This window comes from Cavia porcellus, unplaced genomic scaffold (genome assembly GCF_034190915.1).
Source record: "Cavia porcellus strain 051 isolate PalLab524CR breed Dunkin Hartley unplaced genomic scaffold, mCavPor4.1 scaffold_20, whole genome shotgun sequence".
Taxonomy (NCBI): Eukaryota; Metazoa; Chordata; class Mammalia; order Rodentia; family Caviidae; genus Cavia; species Cavia porcellus.
The window spans coordinates 6,774,065-6,792,949 of NW_026947503.1; the positions used below are offsets into that span (position 1 = coordinate 6,774,065).

Here is an 18,885-nt window from a genome sequence, read left to right on the forward strand (position 1 = left end):
ATTTCAGTTTGTATATAACCAGTAAGTTTGCCATGTGTATATAGTTTTCTCACACTGCAAAGTTGCCTGGGATATATTTTTTAACAGATACAAGAGGCGTTAAGTGAGATAAAGAAATAAAATATTAATGAGTGAAAAGACACTATATTAAGATTAGAAAGAATATCACAATTGTTCATTTCCTTTTAATGCCATAGCATCTTCTGGGAAACAATGTTCTATCCTTCTCTTTATATAAATGTTCAAGAACTCTACTTTTTACCGCTTGCAAAATTCATTAAAGTCATAATGATATATTTGCTTAAAACACTGGTCACACTCTGATTTATCTGATTCTTATCAGCTACAGGCCTTATCAGAGACAGGCCTAAATCAAAGTTCATCTCCTCTATGTCCATCTGATCCTTTTCAGAGTTTCTGTGGCCCTTCTTAATGCTATAGGAACAGACACAGAAAGATAGTATATAAAAGTACACAAGGCCACTCAGATTAAATAAGGATACATAGCATCCTGTGTATAAGAAAAACATATTTTCCTGTAATGCATTGTGCTCAAGTGATCAGTTAATCACAGGTTGGATGATGCATGCCCAGCACTCAGGAGGTTGAGGCAGGAAGATTGTCAGAAGTCTGAGGCCAGCCTGGACTACATATGAGACCCTGTCTCAAAAGAAAGGGAGGGAAGGAGGGAGACAAAGACAGACAGACAGAGAGAGAGAGAGAGAGAGAGAGAGAGAGAGAGAGAGAGAGAGAGAGAGAGAGAGAGAGGAAAGAGAAAAAAAACACAGCTTAGCTGCCTAAACTATGTGATAGAAATAGTTGGTTAGGGCAGGAGATCATGAATGTCAGATGAAAAAGCTGGAGCAGGTAGGTGACTAGCGTAAGGCAAAACAACCTGAAACAAAATCCAGAAAGGTAGGTGTCAGGTTCAAATATCTAGTTTGTGGGTTCTCACATACGCCTACTTACATGGCTTGAGTTTATGTCTTCTGGGTATTTTCAACACTATTCAGAGACTCAAGCAATTGCCCATAATATGAGCACTTGTTTATACTGGTGTTTCTCAACATAAGCTACCCAACTATTCATCACACACCCCAGAAGAATACTAACACCTTGAATTTATTTACTTAACAAGTATTTATGAAGTATCCTTATGTGACTAAAACTATACTGATAAAGTACAAAAATAAATCTTCCTCCTTTTATAATGCCTATCTAAAATATTTGGACTTCATTTTCCAAACTGTAAGAAACAGCAACATCTAATGTGATTAAGATAAAGAATTCTGAATAGATAGTAAAAGATTCTACAAAAGAAGTCACTTCTGAGAAATCAAGAAAGAAACCAATTTAAATGAAATGGTAGAGCCGGGGGTTTAGCTCAGTGGCACAAGCACGGCTGGGCAAGCACGAGGTCCTGAGTTTGATCCCTGGTACCAAAAAAAAAGAATAAAATGGTAGAATACAGTGTAACTATTCAAATGATTTCAAAGATAAACTCCCTCCCTCAGATACCTCCTTTTTATCTGAAACCCAAAAGTAATGCAGTTCCCATACACTACATTGTATAACGTTAAGGAACAGAGTTGAAAGACAAATCTAAATACTGAGTCTGTTACTGACTATCTTTATGATCTAGAGTAATTATTAAGCTGGTATTTAAATTCATTTACTTATAAAACAATAATTGCCATCATATTTGAACTTTCATTTTATAACATATCCTGTGTAAATCACTTAATAATGTACTTAACTCAATTTCCTCAAATCCTCATTTTATAACATGTCATTTTATAACATATCCTGTGTAAATCACTTAATAATGTACTTAACTCAATTTCCTCAAATATTATCTCCAATTTACACGGAAAAGTGTGATTCAGGGAAAGCAAATAAGATGCCCAAAGAAGTACTGCTATTAAGCACAAAACTTGACATCTTAATGTGATTCTAAGCCTACACTATTTTTGGGCGGCATGTGAATATTAACCAATGTTCAGTAGATGTTCTCATCTTTAGGTTTATTTGCATGCATGGGTCTTTTCTTTTGACCTACATAAAAACTTCCAGGAGGAAAGCTAATGACTTCCATCACCATCCTTCCCAGACCCATAGTGATACTGAATAAATAGTTGACTACAGAATAAATAAAAATTTATTTACAGGTTCTCAATTCGCAAATTTTTCATGTAATTAATTCTTCAAGGCAAACAGTTAAGATTACAAAATGCTTTTCTCGAACACATCTTTTATGTAATTGTAGATTCAGGTATCTCAATATATCAACCAATAAAATAGCAGTTATGCATTTAAATTCCTTTCTAAACATTCAAATGACTTCCAGAAAATTATCATTTTAAAGCTCACAGTCTAAAATTTAGAAATCAGATTATTGTTTCAAATACATCTTTGAATGTGTTGTTAAATTAAAAATCTCATTTCTCATGAAATGAAATCTCATTTCTTATGAATTATGATAAATTGCCTTAAAATTACACAAATAGGATACAAGGCCAAGATTTAGAAAACTATTTGTAACTTGGAGGAATAGAATTTGGGAACAAAAACCAGATCCTTCAAAACAGAAATTAATCTTCTGTGACACTCAACTGTCCATTTTTCCCAAAAATCTTTCCTGGAGTAGGTGACTAGAATGACAGGCTCCTATGATAGACAATTAGTAAGTCAGACCCTTTTCTCTAAGACTTAATGAGATCTTTGCATAGATAACAATATTTGCAAAGAGAACTGAGCTTTGGGAACTGAGGATCACAGAGGGTGACAACCCAGATAATAGCCTTAAAAGATGAACCACACTGGCTAGGGACATATTCAGTACTCAGTGACAGAATGTTTGCCTGGCATGCACAAGGCCCTGAGTTTAATTCCCAGTACCAAAGAAAGAGAGAAAGATGAACTGGAGAAAAGGGATTAAAAGCTGGAAGAACTATATGAGTAAGAATATAAAAGGATAAAACACCATTTTATCTTTGAGAAATAATTTGCAGTTTGTCTACTGGGGGAAGAGGCCACATATAAAATAGTTTTGGATCAGTTTTTTGAGGACTTTGCAATGCTACACAGCTGAGATTTTTAAATCTTATAGTCAATGGAGGCCATGATAGACCTTTAAGAAGAATGAAAGCATAGCAAATGAATTGAAGGAAGAAAGAACAGAAGCACCCTCCTCATCCTTACTGAACTCATCTGACCAAGTAATCAGTACTGATTTTTGATAGGAGGAAAATTAAACCCAATGATGTTTTTAGTTCCTAGGGAAAATATGGATGAATAAAGCCAAACCAAGATTTTCAAGAGATTGTAATTTAGTGGGGACACAGACATGTATGAAACTAATTTTTATATGAGTCACAATGTTAAATATACTGTATCAAAATTTTAAGTAAAAGTGACATTTGGAGGACATAATGATCAATTGCTGTTTGAGGAATTCATTTAATGTTAACAAACATGTGTTGAGTGTAACGTTGAGTTGAGGTATCTACCCATTTCTGGTGTTCTCTTCCATGTCAAGAAAGCTCCACTAACACACAACCCTCTTGTCATGTGTTGCCCCTTCAGTCATCCTTTTCTAGGATACGCTGAGTGGCTTAGATGACTAATAGAATTAGGGTGAATAACCAAGCATGTTGGGCTAAATTCCTCCCTCTTTTTGGGAAGTGGTCTATTAACAAAGCATGGTGTTCTGCATTGTCTCTGGAAGAACTACAATTTTTCATGAATGCCATAAGAATGTGGGTAAATATGCAAAATTCTAAGGTTCAGATAGGCCACTTTCTCTAGCATCTGTTTCTCCTTTCTGATAATAAGCAGTGTGGTAATAAAACCCAGTTCATGTATGCTGGGCCAGTATCCTATCAAGTCAGTGTCTTTTTCATTCCAAAAATATCTCATTTTGAAAAATAAATTATGAGTATTCTGATCACTAAATGTTTCTTTTTTGTAATTCTTTAAGCTGGTTCAAACTTAGAAATAAAATATAGAGATAAGATATTTAAATGTGAAAATATAACATTAGTTTTCATGATGCTTATAAAGGTAATGGAGAACATAAAAATATATCATTCTAAAAATACAAATAAGCATGTGAGTATGGCATAGTACAGTAGGAGGGTTTAAATAAGACCAGATAGCTCAGTGGCACTGCACCTGCCTGGCAAGTTTGAGGTCATAAGTTTGATTTTCAATCAGATACGGCTTGGAACCTTGAGGTTGGTTTCTTTCTTTCTTCTTCTTCTTTTTTTTTTTTCTGTCTTTTTTAAAACAGGGTCTCACTATGTAGTTCAAGTTGGCCTTGAGCTCATTTTGTAGTCCAAGTTGGTCTTGCACTTACAATAATCTTCCTGTCTCAGCCTCCCAAGTGCTGAGATCAGAGGCTGAGGTTTCTTATTAGCCCACAATACACACGCTATGTAACCTGTGTCAATTATTTATGCATGTCAGCTTCTTTATCAGCTTACAAACTCTTAAAAGGCAAGAAAGCAGATTCTATTAATTTTTGTTCTTTATCTCAGCATATAAAGTGATTTAAAAAAAAAAGAAATAAATGGATTAAGAACATTTGAGCTGAGACCCTTAAAAACTGAGGACATTTATCTACTTAATCAAAGCCAGCATTCTAAGCAAAGGAAGAGTCATCTGTCTAGGTTTCTCAACCTCAGCACTTTTGCACTTTGGGCTGGATAATTCTTTGCTGGGCTGGTGGTGGGACTACTGTCCTATGCATGGGATAACTTAGCAGAATCCCTGGCTTTTACTCATGAGATGCCAGTAGTGACACTACCCCTTCCTCACTGTGATAAACCAAATTGTCTGTCAACACTGGCAAGTGGTTCATGGGAAGCAAAATCACTCTTTTCCCCTTCTATCTCCTTCTGTTGGAAACTACTGGTATAGAGGGGAAAAAAAGATAACATTTATTGTATAACTACTAAGGAAAGTTCTATACAAGGTATCATGGGAAAAGTAAAATATAACTTTCAAAGGAGATACAAAAAATATTATATACACAAATAGAAAAAATGCTATCAAATAAGGGTAGGGGGTGAACATTACACTTAGTAGGGATGGAAACCATACTTTTAACATTTAGAGATAAAAGAAGAAGCAAGAAGTGGGTGCTGAGCCAGGGTAAGGTTGTAGAATTTTGGATACCTGTAGAAATTTCTGAATAAGGGATACGACCTATGTTAAAAGGTCTGAATAAGGGATAAGATCTGTGTTAAAAAAACAGAATAATTTCTTTTGAGAAGCTTTAGAACAATACATGTAAATATATCAAGCATTTAGAAGTATGGTCTTTAATAAGAAAAATCTTCCAATCATTCTCTGTGTTGAAAATGAACAGCTAATAGCAATTAGTAATAGAAATACATATTAAGTATGCAGTAAATATACTACATTATGCAAATCAAATATGTGGTACCTCTGGTGGTGGCAGTCTGATAGTGCAAACTTCTATGCTTAGACAAATTTGAGTTTCTGTTACATTGACATCTAATACTGAAAAAAAAAATTAACATAAATTATCTGGAATTACTATTATATCAACCTGAGTATTTTAATAAAACTAATTTACTCAAGATAGAAACTAAATGATGAATATTTTTAGATATAGAGTAAAATTTAAATGATTACTATATAATATTTGACAGTCTACAATAAGACATCTAAAAGACACAAAATGGACATGGGTGAGAAATCATAGTATAGGGTTGTAACAAAAAAATCAGACATTTTATAGTTAAAAAGAAAACCCAACAAATCTCTTGCATCAGTCTGCTATCCATTATATATATTAGAACTAGATAATGTCCTCTTCTAAAGTTAGGAGAGGTCTTATACTAGGCCTCTGAACTGAATATTCTTTTTTTTTTTTTTTTAAGAGAGGGTTTTGCTATGCAGTTCACTCATGCTGTAGCCCAGGCTGGCCTCAAACTCACACACTAATCCTTTTGCCTCAGCCTCCCAAGTGCTGGGATTACAGGCATGTGCCACCATACCCGGTTCTCGACTAGTCTTTTACTAGCAAATTTCCTCAAATATATTGGCAGATACACTGCAGAATCCCTGCATCCCTGGGGTTACTTCTTTACTTTTTCATAAATACTTCTGACAAGTCAAGATAGTGGTGATTTTGGAAAGGGCTCTTATCTGAGGAAAGTTGTGGTTTAAATATGAAATGTTTCCCCCAAAGTCTCATGTATTGAGAGTTTGATCTCTAATGCAGTAATGTTCAAATCTGGGGCCTAGAAAGGTGACTGGATCACAAGGGCACTAACCTCATCACAGGATGAACTCACTGGGGAGTTCAGAGCCAGTTGGGCTATTACAAGGTGAAGCCCTCTAGGTCAAGTATATCACATGTCTTTGAATGGTATGTTGCTGTGCTCAACTCCTTCATCTTTCTTGGGCTCCTTTCCTTTCACTCTGCTTTCTGGCTGATTTTCTCTACAATGGGATTCCCATTTGTCTCCTACTTCAATATAATGTAATCATCAAGATTTTAATAACCCAATGATCTACAATATCATTTTTAAACAACTGCTAATTATGTCAATATTTTATCTACTGACTTATCTTTTTACTTACCAACAGCACTCTGCTTTCCCATCTGAGAAAGAAAATCTTTTCCTTAAAAAAAAATTTCATATTTTAATTCAAAAGATCATACTTGATGCACATAACTTTTGATATGAAATTATCAAAGCAAAGGAAAAAAATAAAATAAACATATGTAAAGGAGTATCTTACACACTCAGAGACAAAATATAAGTGAAACAGTATCTCTTTAATTAAAAGGATAAAAATAACTAATTCTTCCCTTACAAATTTATCTCCTACTATAAAAATACCTAGAAAACTATCAGATTTCAACAAAAATTCAGAATGGCTTTGATTCCAGCAATATTGACAGAATGTGTGTTCTTTTTATCATAATACTTCATAATATGTTTATCTTAAAGGATTGTTAGAAAGGTTTTTTTAGTAATGTACAGTGAAGTGTGCCTGCAAAGCCACTGCACTGGAAGGCTGAGGCAGACGGATTACAACTTCAAGCTCAACCAGAGCAACTTAGCAAGACCTTGCCTCATAAAAATATAAAAAAAATTTTAAAAGGGCTAGGGATATAGCTCAGTGCAAAGGCCCTGGGCAAAATCTGCCATTGTAAGAAAATTTAAAAAGATAAAAGGGAATTTTCTTAAATATCAGCAGGCATATTAGGTATGTAATCCCAAAGTAAGGGAATAACATTCATGTCATTGCTTAAAAACATTTAGTTGGAATTGTGCTAAGAATGATTCCCTAAAAATAAGATACCTTGAAATTAACAAAAGGGTGCAGATAATAGAAGTAATCTACCACAAAAAATTCCAATGACTGATAGATGTAAAGTCACCTTGTACCAAGAGATGGCCAGCTCGATTCCAGGCTGGAGCAAGTCTAGTGGTAAGTGAGTATGAAATGCAGTTCTGAAGAATTGCAGGAATTACTCTTTGTGGAGACTCCATCTAAAAATATTAAAGAGTAAAACATGGGCAAACTTAGAGCAACTGGTATCCCCCTATTATCTTATAGGAAATATCTGCATGTTTAGATCATCACCAAGAAATATTCTGAGCTATTGTAGATGAAAATTATACAGTTATATATAGTTAAGGCTATCTGTTTCTAAAATCAATGTCTTAAGAAATATCTGAAACCATCACTACTGTTGCTGTATGGCCAAATTCACTTGCTTACACTGGTCCAGTAAGCCTCAACCTCAAACACACTTGTGATGAGAATCCACAACTTTGGATTCTATTCCACACAGAGGAACCCAGGCCAGAGTGACCTTGTCACATTTTTCATTATTTTCACTCTAGTTCAGTACGAGAAATACTTACATGAGCATACAACAGAATATCTCTATTCATACAGAATATTAAAAATCAGGATTTCCACTTCTGACCAATCAGTATTAGAAATCACATTTATTTTTCCCCCTTGAAATGTCAACAAGGCAAGTTTATGAAACAATGGTTCATAAGATACTGGATATCAGGCAACAAATTTGAATGTTGCCCAAGAAGTAGGAAACCAACAAAACGCTCACTGGAACTTCCCCAGCTCATTGACTAAAGAGGGTTTTCAGAAAAACCAGTGATAGGGAATCTAGAAAAAGCCAAGCAGAATACTAAATTGAAAAGACAGGTGGGATTCCAAAGAGGTCAAAGAAGCTAGTTTTCTAGTTTTCTGGTTGAGTACTAGAAAGGAGAAAGCTGTGCAGAAAGAAAACTTGAGATCAGCAGAGCCACTCTTGAGTGTCTGGCTGAATATGGATTAGTATGTGTCTGTAAAGAAACTATCCAAGAGTGGGACAAAAATCAAGGCTGTTTATTGTACAAACATCCTTGAAAATAACACTTAGAGGAAAAGGTTGTCCTTGCATCTGTGAGAATGGTATGCAGAAAAAGTGAAAGAACTAGGGAAAACTGTCTCCCAATATTATCCACTCCTCATTTGGGGGTGGGGGTGAGCAGGATCTCTCTTTGAAGTTCAGGCTGTCCTTAAACTTGTGGCAATTTTTCTGCATCAGACTTGAGTACTGGGATTACAGACATGTGCAACCCTGTCCAGCTCTACCCTTCCTTTTTGTATCATTCTGGTGTTTAGTAAAGGTTTCCAGGATACATCTGACTAATCTATTAGCAGAATATGTTTAGCTTGTCTTATAAAGAATTTAATTAAGGTTATCAAGAGGACTACAAGCAGCAGAATGAAGCCAGTGTACAATGACTTTAATCATGGCTCCTGGGCCCCAGACCCAAGCAGCCAAATAAACACCATAAACCACCAGGGTCTACTACTGAATGCCTGGTGGCCTTCTCCTCAATGTTGATGCTGTTTTCTCGTTGGCCCAAAAAATTACTCCAAATACAGCAGTTCATATTAACACAAACTGATCCTTGACAAGCAAAAAGGAAGTCTGGGGCAATTCTATCGTCCATCACCAACTCTGCTGATAACTTGAAGATAATGTCATTTATCTTTTAGCTGAAATCAAGGGCAGATTCTATACTATCTTTTCTACCAGGTGATTTTCATTATAAGAAAAACTGCTCACAGGGTATTACAAAGAATAAATCATTTATCCCTCTAGAAAACTACCCCAAAATATCAAATATGGTCTCATTGTGTTGAGATCTCTGCAACTAACTGATACTACTATTAGAACTATTATAGGCATCTCAGTTAGACAGAAATATACAGTCAAATGGAAATGGCTCTCAAAGAAGTCGGCACAAAAATAAAGATATCAGAATTGCAGCTGGAGGCACAACTGAAGAAGGTCAGGCCTCCAGACAGCCATGCCTCCATGCCTCCCTAAGAGATAAACAATAACTTGAGATTATGTTGTAATTAGCACCACCTAGTTTACTAGTCCAGGTAGGCATCAGTTGCACAGGAGGGTGACCTGAGCATCTGGACCCCATCCTGCCCCAAAATGCCTTTGTTCCTTCCATGTACCCTTGCTATATGACTTATTTTCCTATTGAATCAATATTAGCTAAGCAGCTATACTTGGAACCATAATAAACCTATAGGCTGATTATAGTTAGACCCACATTGTACCCATATTGTGATTTTTGCTGTATAAATCACTCCTGACAAAGGGCCTTTATGGCAATCCATTTTCAGGATTGCTTCTGTCTCTTAGGGGCGCTCACACACACTCTCTCTCTCTTTCTCTCTCTCTCTAACCTTCCTACTCTTAACCTCCATTATTTCTTATAATTCACTCTTTGATATTCAGGGGGATACAAACTCAGCACATCTGACATCTAGCAGTTTGGCAGTTATATGTCTTCTATATCAGAACTTTAAATGGAACCAGACAAAAATCTACAATTATGTACTGTTCTCAATAATTGACATGAAGAGAAATTGAGAATAGGCTGATCATCAACCAATGTGATTTTATTAACATTTATAGAATATTTAACACAATAAGAGCACAATGGGCATTCTTCTCAAAGGGAGAAGAAACATCTATTGAGATAAATTACATTCTGGACCATAAAAAGTTTCAATAAAATTTAAAATTCAAGTTATATAAACTATATTATCTAATAACAAATAAGAAATTAATAACAGAAAAATCTATGGAGAATCTTCAAATGTTTAGATATTATATACCATATTTCAAGGTAATGTAGATCAGAGAAGAGATTAAACAAAATCAGAAGACACCTACTTCAGAGGAAATAGCACTAAGTATCTCTACATGAGAAATAAAGAACTCAAACCAATGACTTCATCTTTCATCTTAAAAACTAGAAAAAAAGGGCAACTACACTAAGCAGAAGAAAGAAAAAAAAAAAAAAAACCAAATCAGTAAAATACAAAACAGTAAAACAGAAGAGAAAAATGAATGAAACCAAAAACTCGTTAAAATGATTGATTCAGTTGCAAAATCTGTAGCTAGGCTGACCAGACAGAAAGAAAGAAAAAAGGGGGGAGGGGGCATAGAAGGAAAAAAAACAAAAGAACATGGTGCATATGACCAACACCATGAATGAAAGATGATGTCACTTCAGATTCTATACCAAAGAAAATAAGAAAATATTATAAATAATCTTTAGGCCAATAAAATTTGGTAATCTAGGTGGGATGATCATTTTTCTTAAAATAGATAATTTTTGAAAAGTACCTATTAAATAAGTTAGTACCATTTTTTTTTTTTTTTTGTCTTTTTCTTTTTTATCAGTACCGGGGATCGAACTCACAACCACACACTTACAAGGCAGGTGCTTATGCCACTGAGCTAAATCCCCAGCCCCAAGTTAGTACCTTTTAAGAAAATAAACATTTCAGCTAAGCTAAGGCCCAGGCAGCTTTACTGGTCAACCCTGACAAATCTACAGAAGAAATCAAATTCAACAGAATCTCTTCTAAAAACATAAAAAACAAAGGATTTTTTTTCTACCAGAAGATTCCTGAGGGATTACATCAACTTTCAGATCATTCAATGATTTCTTAGGGAGCCTGCTGTACAATACCTTCCGGTATTGTGAAATCTCAGCATACTCCTGGAATCTGAAAGTAGCATTGTACCTTTGAGATAACTCAAAATCTCAGTTGAGCCCTAGCAGATCTAGGAGGGCCATAGTGATGGCTACACAGCCTGCAAAAATAACAATACACAGTGCCACAGAGGTACCTGAGGGGCACAATGTGAGCTTTATTCACTGTTCCATGACTTGATTAACTTATATATTAACTTATATATAAAGCACTTAACTTTATATATTCATTTTTCCATAGATAAGATCCAGAAGCTCATCATAATGTAGACTATAATCTGTAATATTTTATTTCTCTATATATTAACTACTTAATTTTGAACAATAATTCCACCTCTCTAGATTTATTTTTTTATTTTTTAATTCATTTAGTTAAAGATGAGATTAGGACACGTAAAGTTCCTATAATAAAGTATCCAACAAAATCAAGCCTCTTCTTCTCTTACTGTGCCAAATGTGCACAAAATAATTATTTGGAAAAGAATGTTGAGTTTTTTCACAGGCATAACAATAACTTCTAAGAAACATAACCCAATTATTGTTGGCTGACCAAAGAAACTGAACACCTAATCAATGTAACAACATCTGGAATCATTCTCTTAAAAACTTACCTTAGCTTCATATTTTTCAATATAAGCATTAAGTTTTCCAGCCTTAAAAAATGGGATCTATAAAAGATTCAGATTTAGACTTAACATAAATATTTAAGCACTGTAATACATACATATTTTAAGCATAACAGAGCAGAAGGCACAGAATCATGCCATCATTCTAGCAGCATCTACGCCTTCAAGTAGTAGAATTATTCCCTCATTGAGCTAGACTCTGTGGGAACAGTTAGAAAGTGAAGAAAGCTTCTCTGGCAGTGACATGGAAGCCACAGGAAAAAAAAAAGCCAATTAATCTTACAGTAAATATTTAGTACCTCACTCACTATACAGTAAATGCTTAGACACAAATAAGGAAAATGAACACAAATGGGTGATCAAGTTCAAAACACCTAAGTATGACAATTTATCCAGCAAAGTACAAATTTACAAGAAAAAGAAAAAAAGACAAATTAAGGAAAGGTATTTTTTTAACCTACCTGATCAGCAAATACAAGTACCTGACAACTGCTAACCTAGTATTGGTGAACATGTAGAAAAATCAATTCCTTCAGATGATATCTGCTAAAATGTAATCCAGCACAAATTTTTCAGACATCAGTCTTGCAGTATCTATACTTTAAGATGTAGTGCAATCTCATTTATAAGAGTTTAATCCTTGTAAATTGCCAGACAAATAAAAATGAGATTTTTTTTGGTTTGTTTTTTTGAAACAGGGTCTCCCTGTGCAGCTTAGGCTGGCCTTGGACTTATTTTGTAGCTCAGGTTGGTCTCAAACTTTCAGTTAACCTCCTGCCTAGTCTTCCGAGTGCTGGGATTACAGGAGTGCACCACTAAACCCAGTAAAAAATGACATAATTTCAGTAACAGTTTTTGAAGCACTGTTTATAATAATACAAAGTGGAAACTCAGATGTGCATTAGAAAGCATTAAGTAAATTACTGCACAATTATATAATGAAATATTCCACAGCCTTGAAAAGGGCTGGGATAGCCAGACATGATGGCACATACTTATAATCCGATCACTTGGGAGGCTGTGGAAGGAAGACTGCCACGAGTTTTAAGACCAGCCTGGGCTACAGAGTGAGTTTAAGGGCAGTCTGAACTACACAGTGAGACCCTATCTCAAAACAAACCAAAACAAAACAAAAAAAGCTAGTGGAGGGCTCAGATGCTGCTCAATAGAAGCCTACGGTTCAGTGCTGAGTATCACCACCAACAATAACAATAATAGCAACAACAATAATAATTAGCAGCAGTATTATCAGTCTATCTTACTATTTATGACAGAGGCTACTAAATATTAAAATGTAAACATCAGACATATCACAGGTAAGTCTTTAATAGCTCAATCAAACTACAACAGAGTGATTAACCCTCACAAATCATCTTCAGTTTCAGCTACAGTATCAAAACTATTGTTTATCAACATTGCTAGCCAAAACTGATAATACTCACTGCCATCACTATCCAAATTTGGTTGAAGGTTCCAGGTATAGGTGAGGCAAGAATATCTTCATGCAAAATTAGCAATTGTCTGTAGAGAAGAAATGTGTTACATCCAACGTGGACTCATTGAATGTGCTTTTACTTTACTAGAATACTTGAATAATTTTCTTAGTCAAAAATTTCAGATTTGTTTGGTTTAGGACTCTGACAAATTTCTGTCTCTCTCCTACACGTAGTATTGTACCTTGAACATGGTAAGGACTTAACCAATGTTTGAATTAATTATAAAGTTTTGTATACCAGTATTAAACTGAAAACCAACCCCTGCTTCTGCATTTGCAGATCTCTTTCATCTGTGAATCTAAATTCTTTAAAATTCCATTTCTGTTGTAAGTATAGACTTCAAAGTCTATACAGATATTCTGTTATCTTGTGAAATCCTGTGCTGCTTGCATTGCTCTGTTCTGACTTGCTTTGTCCTGTTTCATTCCCTTAAAATTAAAAAAAAAATTTTAAAAGTCTAAACACTGTGAGGAATTCACCTTTTTTAACTCTTAAACTACTATTTTTTAACAGTTATAGGAAGCATCACTAGAGGCTAGAGTAGTTACAAATTCAAAATTTTACTTATTAACTAGATTCTTTTCCTTCAAGAAGGAAATTCTTCCCAAGCCAGAAATAAGTTGGTGGTTTAACAGTTTAGTTTTCAAAAGCTAAGTGAACCTACATTATGACAGAAAGTATAATTCAAATTATTATCAATAATTTTGTTTCAAAAGCCAAGCAAAAGATAAGAAAAAACAATGGAAGATGAGTGTAGTAGTGCATCCTAGCACCTGGGAGGCTGAGGCAGGAAAATCATGGCAAGTTTGAGGCCACCCTGGGCTATATATGAGTTCAAGACCACCCTGAACTACATTATGATACCCCGGCACAGTGACACCTTGCCTCGAAAAACAAAACAAAAAGGAATACAGTTAGAAATTTGAAAATTCTCAACAATACTTATAAAGAAAGAAAAATTTAGATGACCATGAGAATGCATATAGAGTTCCATCAAAATGCATGACAGGTTGATCCATTTCTAGTGGCTTCATATCTGTTGCAAGCCATTTGGCTGCCCTCACCTGACACAGCCTAGTCTCTGTTTTGTGTTGTAAGCCAGCCATTACAGTGGGTTAAAACCGCCTTACTCTATGAGAATAGGTGCCTTCAACTCAAGGACCAACAAAAGAAAATCTCATTTGTTTACAAATTGCAGTATTTTCCCAGAAGGTCCCAGGTAAATCCTTTATGGTTATCACCATACCAGGAAGAATGCAGGCTCCTTGATGGACTTGGGAGGGAAAATATGCAGAGGTGAGAAAGAGGCCACCCTATGTATGTCTTTCTCATTTCTTATCCGTAGCATCCTGTAGACATTTGCTCTTCTCCAAAAAAATTCATTTAAAGACATAATCTTGTCATGCATTGTGTGACTGCTTCAAGTACCTCAAACAATTGATAGAATGAGAGCTGGAGACAGAGCTCAGTAGCACGGCACCTGCTTAGCAAGAGCCAAGCCTTGGGTTTCATCCCCAGCACCAAGACAAAAAATACTCAGGAGTGAATATATGATGATTCCTCAGTAATTCCAGGATTATACTTCAGGCTTCCACTAAGCCATTTCAAAAAGATTATCGTGGATTAGGTATGCCAAAGTAATTCTTGGAGAAATACTCTTCAGTGTTTTATATTAACTTAAAAATTCAGAAGTTACATTAAGTCAGTCACTGTATCTTTTAAGTGTCCTGCAAAGAGTAATCAGTAAATATTTACTTTTATTAGTACATGTTTGCACTCCATAATGAACACATTCACTGCCGTGAGCTGGTCATACACATATCGTGTCTTAGTCCTTTACTTCCCCTGTCCCCTCCTTCCCTGTAGCCCTAGATCACCTTCCCAACTACAAAAGGTACATCATCTTTTATTTTGCTCTTAAATTTACATTTTGAGAACCCATGTGATAGTCAACCTATGTCTGATTTATTTTACTTAGTATTATGGTCTGAAGGTGCATTAATTTACCTACAAATAACTCAAATTTATTCATATTAGTGGCTGGGTAGTATTCCATTGTGAATATCTATATTTTCTTTAGCCATTTATGTGTTGGTAGTTTAAAATTTAGCTATTGTGAGTTGTGTCAACGTGGATATGCATGTATCACTGTCACATGATGTATTTTACTCTTTTTTGGGAAGATACCCAGAAGTATCATTAGGTTGAATGGAATTTCTATGTTTACTTTTTAAAGAAATATCCATAAAGATTTCCAAAGTGAGTAAATACGTATTTAGTATCTCTTAAATTTATATGTGCCTAGTTTATGAACATCTGTAAAGATTTAAAAATTTTTAAAAGCACAACTCACAAATATAAAAACTCAATAGTGAGATGTTCCACCTCAAGTATTTTAAGATCACAAGCATCTTAATGTAATCTACTCTGATACCAATTTAATTAATTTATTTTAAATATATAGGTTAAGTGAACATTTTGCTTTAAAGCAACTACCGCTAAAACAACTTGCAAAGATTTTTAAAAGGTTTAAAAACTGAGCTAGAAGACATGTTTTTTACCTGCACATCTTCATTTGTGTACTCCTAAGCTCAGCATCTGCCACTCTGTTACTCAGTGTTACTGGGACTGCACACAGTTTCTGTGTATCTGGAAGTGTGATGAAGAACAACGACTGCGGCCTGGAATCGTTCATATTTCCTGTCGACTGTGTGTCTCAGCAATCAAACCTTTAAACACAAACAGCAAAAGAAATTAGTAAACTTTCTTGCCCACAGAGTTTCAATATCAACTCAACACATAATAGTTGATGCTGCTGAGCTTGCTGGCACACACTGTAATCCTAGTACTTGGGAAGCTGAGGGAGGAGGACTGCAGCGAGTTTGAGGCAGCTGGGCTCCACAGTGAGTTCAAGACCAGCCTGAGCTACATAGAGAGACACTGTTTTAACAAAAAGTTGATTCTGTGTTAGAATAAATAAAAACAAATTACTTAGCAAACTGGCATTTTTACCTTGAAGGTTTTCTAATGATCTTCTAGAAGTTTTTTTGGTTCAAGTTTTATTAAGCTAAGATACAATTTACCCACTAGAAGTATGCACTTTAATATTTTTTTACTATATACATAGATTTGTGCAATTATTAATGTAATAAATTTTAGAACATTTTCATCACCCCAAGATAATTTGTGTTACAAAACTACAAGTTCAAACTAAGTAATTTAAACCCAAGTAATACAAAACACCAGCTGAAAATGCTTAGACTGTTTTACATTTTTCCTGTTTCTACCATATTGTTTATCTAACAAATTCTTTTTACAGTTACTTACCATTCTTGTTTTCTTTTATTTTTAGGAAAATAAAATTTTTCTTCTGCAACATAATTCAAAAATCAAAATAGCCAAGTATCTGCTATTTTAGATTATTTCTGTAAAGCAGTTTGGCTGAGTAATATATTTTTATTTTTCATGTAACAAAATGTTTCCTGAGATATATAAATTGTTACGTTTACTAAGATTTCTAAATTGTTTGCCACTAATCAATCTGCCTATTACAACTTTTATTTGTCTGTAATCCCAGCACTTGGAAGGCTGAGGCAGGAGGACTGCAAGCTTGAGACCAGCCGGGACTACACAGCGAGTTCAAGGGCGGCCTGAAATACACAGTGAAACGCTGTCTCAAAACAAGCAGACAAACCTTTTATTTGGAGTACATTTTATACCTGCTAATTCACATGGCACGTCTTTGAATTTTATATCCTGTCTTATGGCAAACTGGGATGCTATGTATATATAAAGCAATTTATTCAAGCCCAAACCCTCAAACATACAAAACATACATCGGTGGAAGGTAACTTGGACTGTAGTACTTCACACGTTTAAATAGCAACAGATTTTGTCTAAGAAGAAAAGACTAGGAATGTGCTAAGAAGAAAGTGCTAGGAATTCAACCCCGGAGTGTCTCCCTCTTTGGTGTGCGGGACAGGTCCCTGACAGTGGGGGGACATAAGATGGGGACGGTGTTTCTAGCCCGGTTAAAGCTCCGAAGCCGCACCTCCTGAGGCACAGACACACCGGGGCTCCCTGGGAAACCTGAGTGCTGAGGCCAAGGCGGAGAGCACCCCAAGCCCACAGCGGGTTCACTCACCAAGCAGAGGCCCCCCCTCGGCCCGCGCCCGAGCTCTGGGGCTCTCCTCAGCACAGTCCCGGCCTCTGCAGCAGTCGCTCCCGGCATCCCCCGGGCGCGGCTCAGCCCCTTATAGGCCGGGGCGCGGCTCCCAGCAGCCCCTGCGCCCCCCTCACCTTCTTAGTGGCTGTGGGAACCGAGTGCTCCCGAGGCCTGGAGCTCCCTGGAGGCGGGCCTGGGCTCGGGGCTGATGCACTGTGGTTCCCAGCACCGCCACAGCCCGGGTGTTCAGGGTGCCTCGGCGCCATTTCGTCTCGCTGTCCTAACAGGCCTGCTGTGCACCTAGCGTGCCTTGAAAGTCCCATGTCCGTACCCACTGAACCCTCTCACTAGTTTTTCTCAATTTCAGCTTTTCTGGGTTGCCTGGTGCTGGTCAGGCAGCTGAGACGTTGCCTGACGGGCACCTGAGACAACAAGTCGGCTCATGAAGGCAAAGCCGAGCAAAGGAGCCCCTGGCCCCTCAGCAGCTCCCAGTGCCGTCTGGCGGGTCCTGGAGCACGTGTCCCCTCGTTGTTACCAGAGGACGGTCTGCGTTATAAATGCAGTCTTAGTTCTTAACTGAATTATCAGGAGGCCCCATCAAAAGAGCATAGCAAATAGCAGCTTTAGCAAGTGAGTTTGTTAGGAGAGGACTGGGCATCTGGGTGAAGGCAAGACCTGAGCCCCCTCAGGTCCTCCCAGACAGGAAGCGCAGGCACAGCCTGAAGAGGGCTGGGGCCCCCAGGCCTGGGCTTGGCTTTCGGACCATGGGGACCAGGTCAAAGGACGTGGCTCTCCCTCCTGGTCCCCCCAAGCTGACAGTGAGACTTTACCAGTTTTATATAGTGTGACCGTGATCGCCTACAAAGGGGCATGGGGGTGAACCGTACTTTAAACATATGCTAATGAGGCTTATTTGGGTCAGCCTGGGGTTTGATTCCCCTAGGTGACCAAGCCTTGACTCCAGACTTACATGTTGTGTATGCTGGGCCCCTCTGAGGAAGGCAGGAGGCTAAGATCTAGCGATTCTGTGATCGCATTGTTTGAGGTTTTCCTTCCTGGCCCAGCTGCCTTAACCCAGCTCCAGCTCATATCTAGCTAACTCCCTGCTCTTACTAATTCTCAGGTCCACCCTGTGTGACTTCCAAACGTCCTTTAATGTCGCTGAACTTCCACCACCAGAAGATCTTTAAAAGCTCATGACAGGTGCCTCTCATTCATGTGACAAATGTTTACTAAGCTTCTATTATGTGCAGGTATTTTTTTTAGGGGTTGGTGATACAGCATTAAGTAAACAATATTTTCTGCCTTGGTGGTATCAAGATGAAATCATTCTTGCAAGGCCCACATAAAATTAGAGTTGGGAAGTAAAAAAGGAAGCAGGCTTAGGTTGTTTGTCTAGATACCTCTTCAAGGTCCAAAAGGGAACATTCTTTGCAAGTACGAACCATTTTTTGTAATGAAATTTATCTTTCATTTTTAAATTTTTTTTATGATGCTTGGCTTTG

General features: G+C 36.7%; 1 protein-coding gene across 1 annotated transcript in view; it reads right to left on the reverse strand.

Moving 5' to 3' along the window:
- The window catches only part of CUNH18orf63 (chromosome unknown C18orf63 homolog), a 44,742-nt gene extending 27,286 nt beyond the window's left edge, over positions 1 to 17,456 (reverse strand). The window contains exons 1-7 of the mRNA XM_063231443.1: positions 17,360 to 17,456; positions 15,777 to 15,944; positions 13,162 to 13,240; positions 11,705 to 11,761; positions 7,424 to 7,535; positions 6,616 to 6,657; positions 5,450 to 5,526 (exon numbers count right to left, since the gene is read on the reverse strand). Of these exons, the coding sequence (XP_063087513.1) occupies positions 5,450 to 5,526; positions 6,616 to 6,657; positions 7,424 to 7,535; positions 11,705 to 11,761; positions 13,162 to 13,240; positions 15,777 to 15,910 (501 nt within the window). The 5' untranslated portion in view covers positions 15,911 to 15,944; positions 17,360 to 17,456. The remainder of the gene's footprint in view (positions 1 to 5,449; positions 5,527 to 6,615; positions 6,658 to 7,423; positions 7,536 to 11,704; positions 11,762 to 13,161; positions 13,241 to 15,776; positions 15,945 to 17,359) is intronic.
- Positions 17,457 to 18,885: the final 1,429 nt, after the last annotated feature.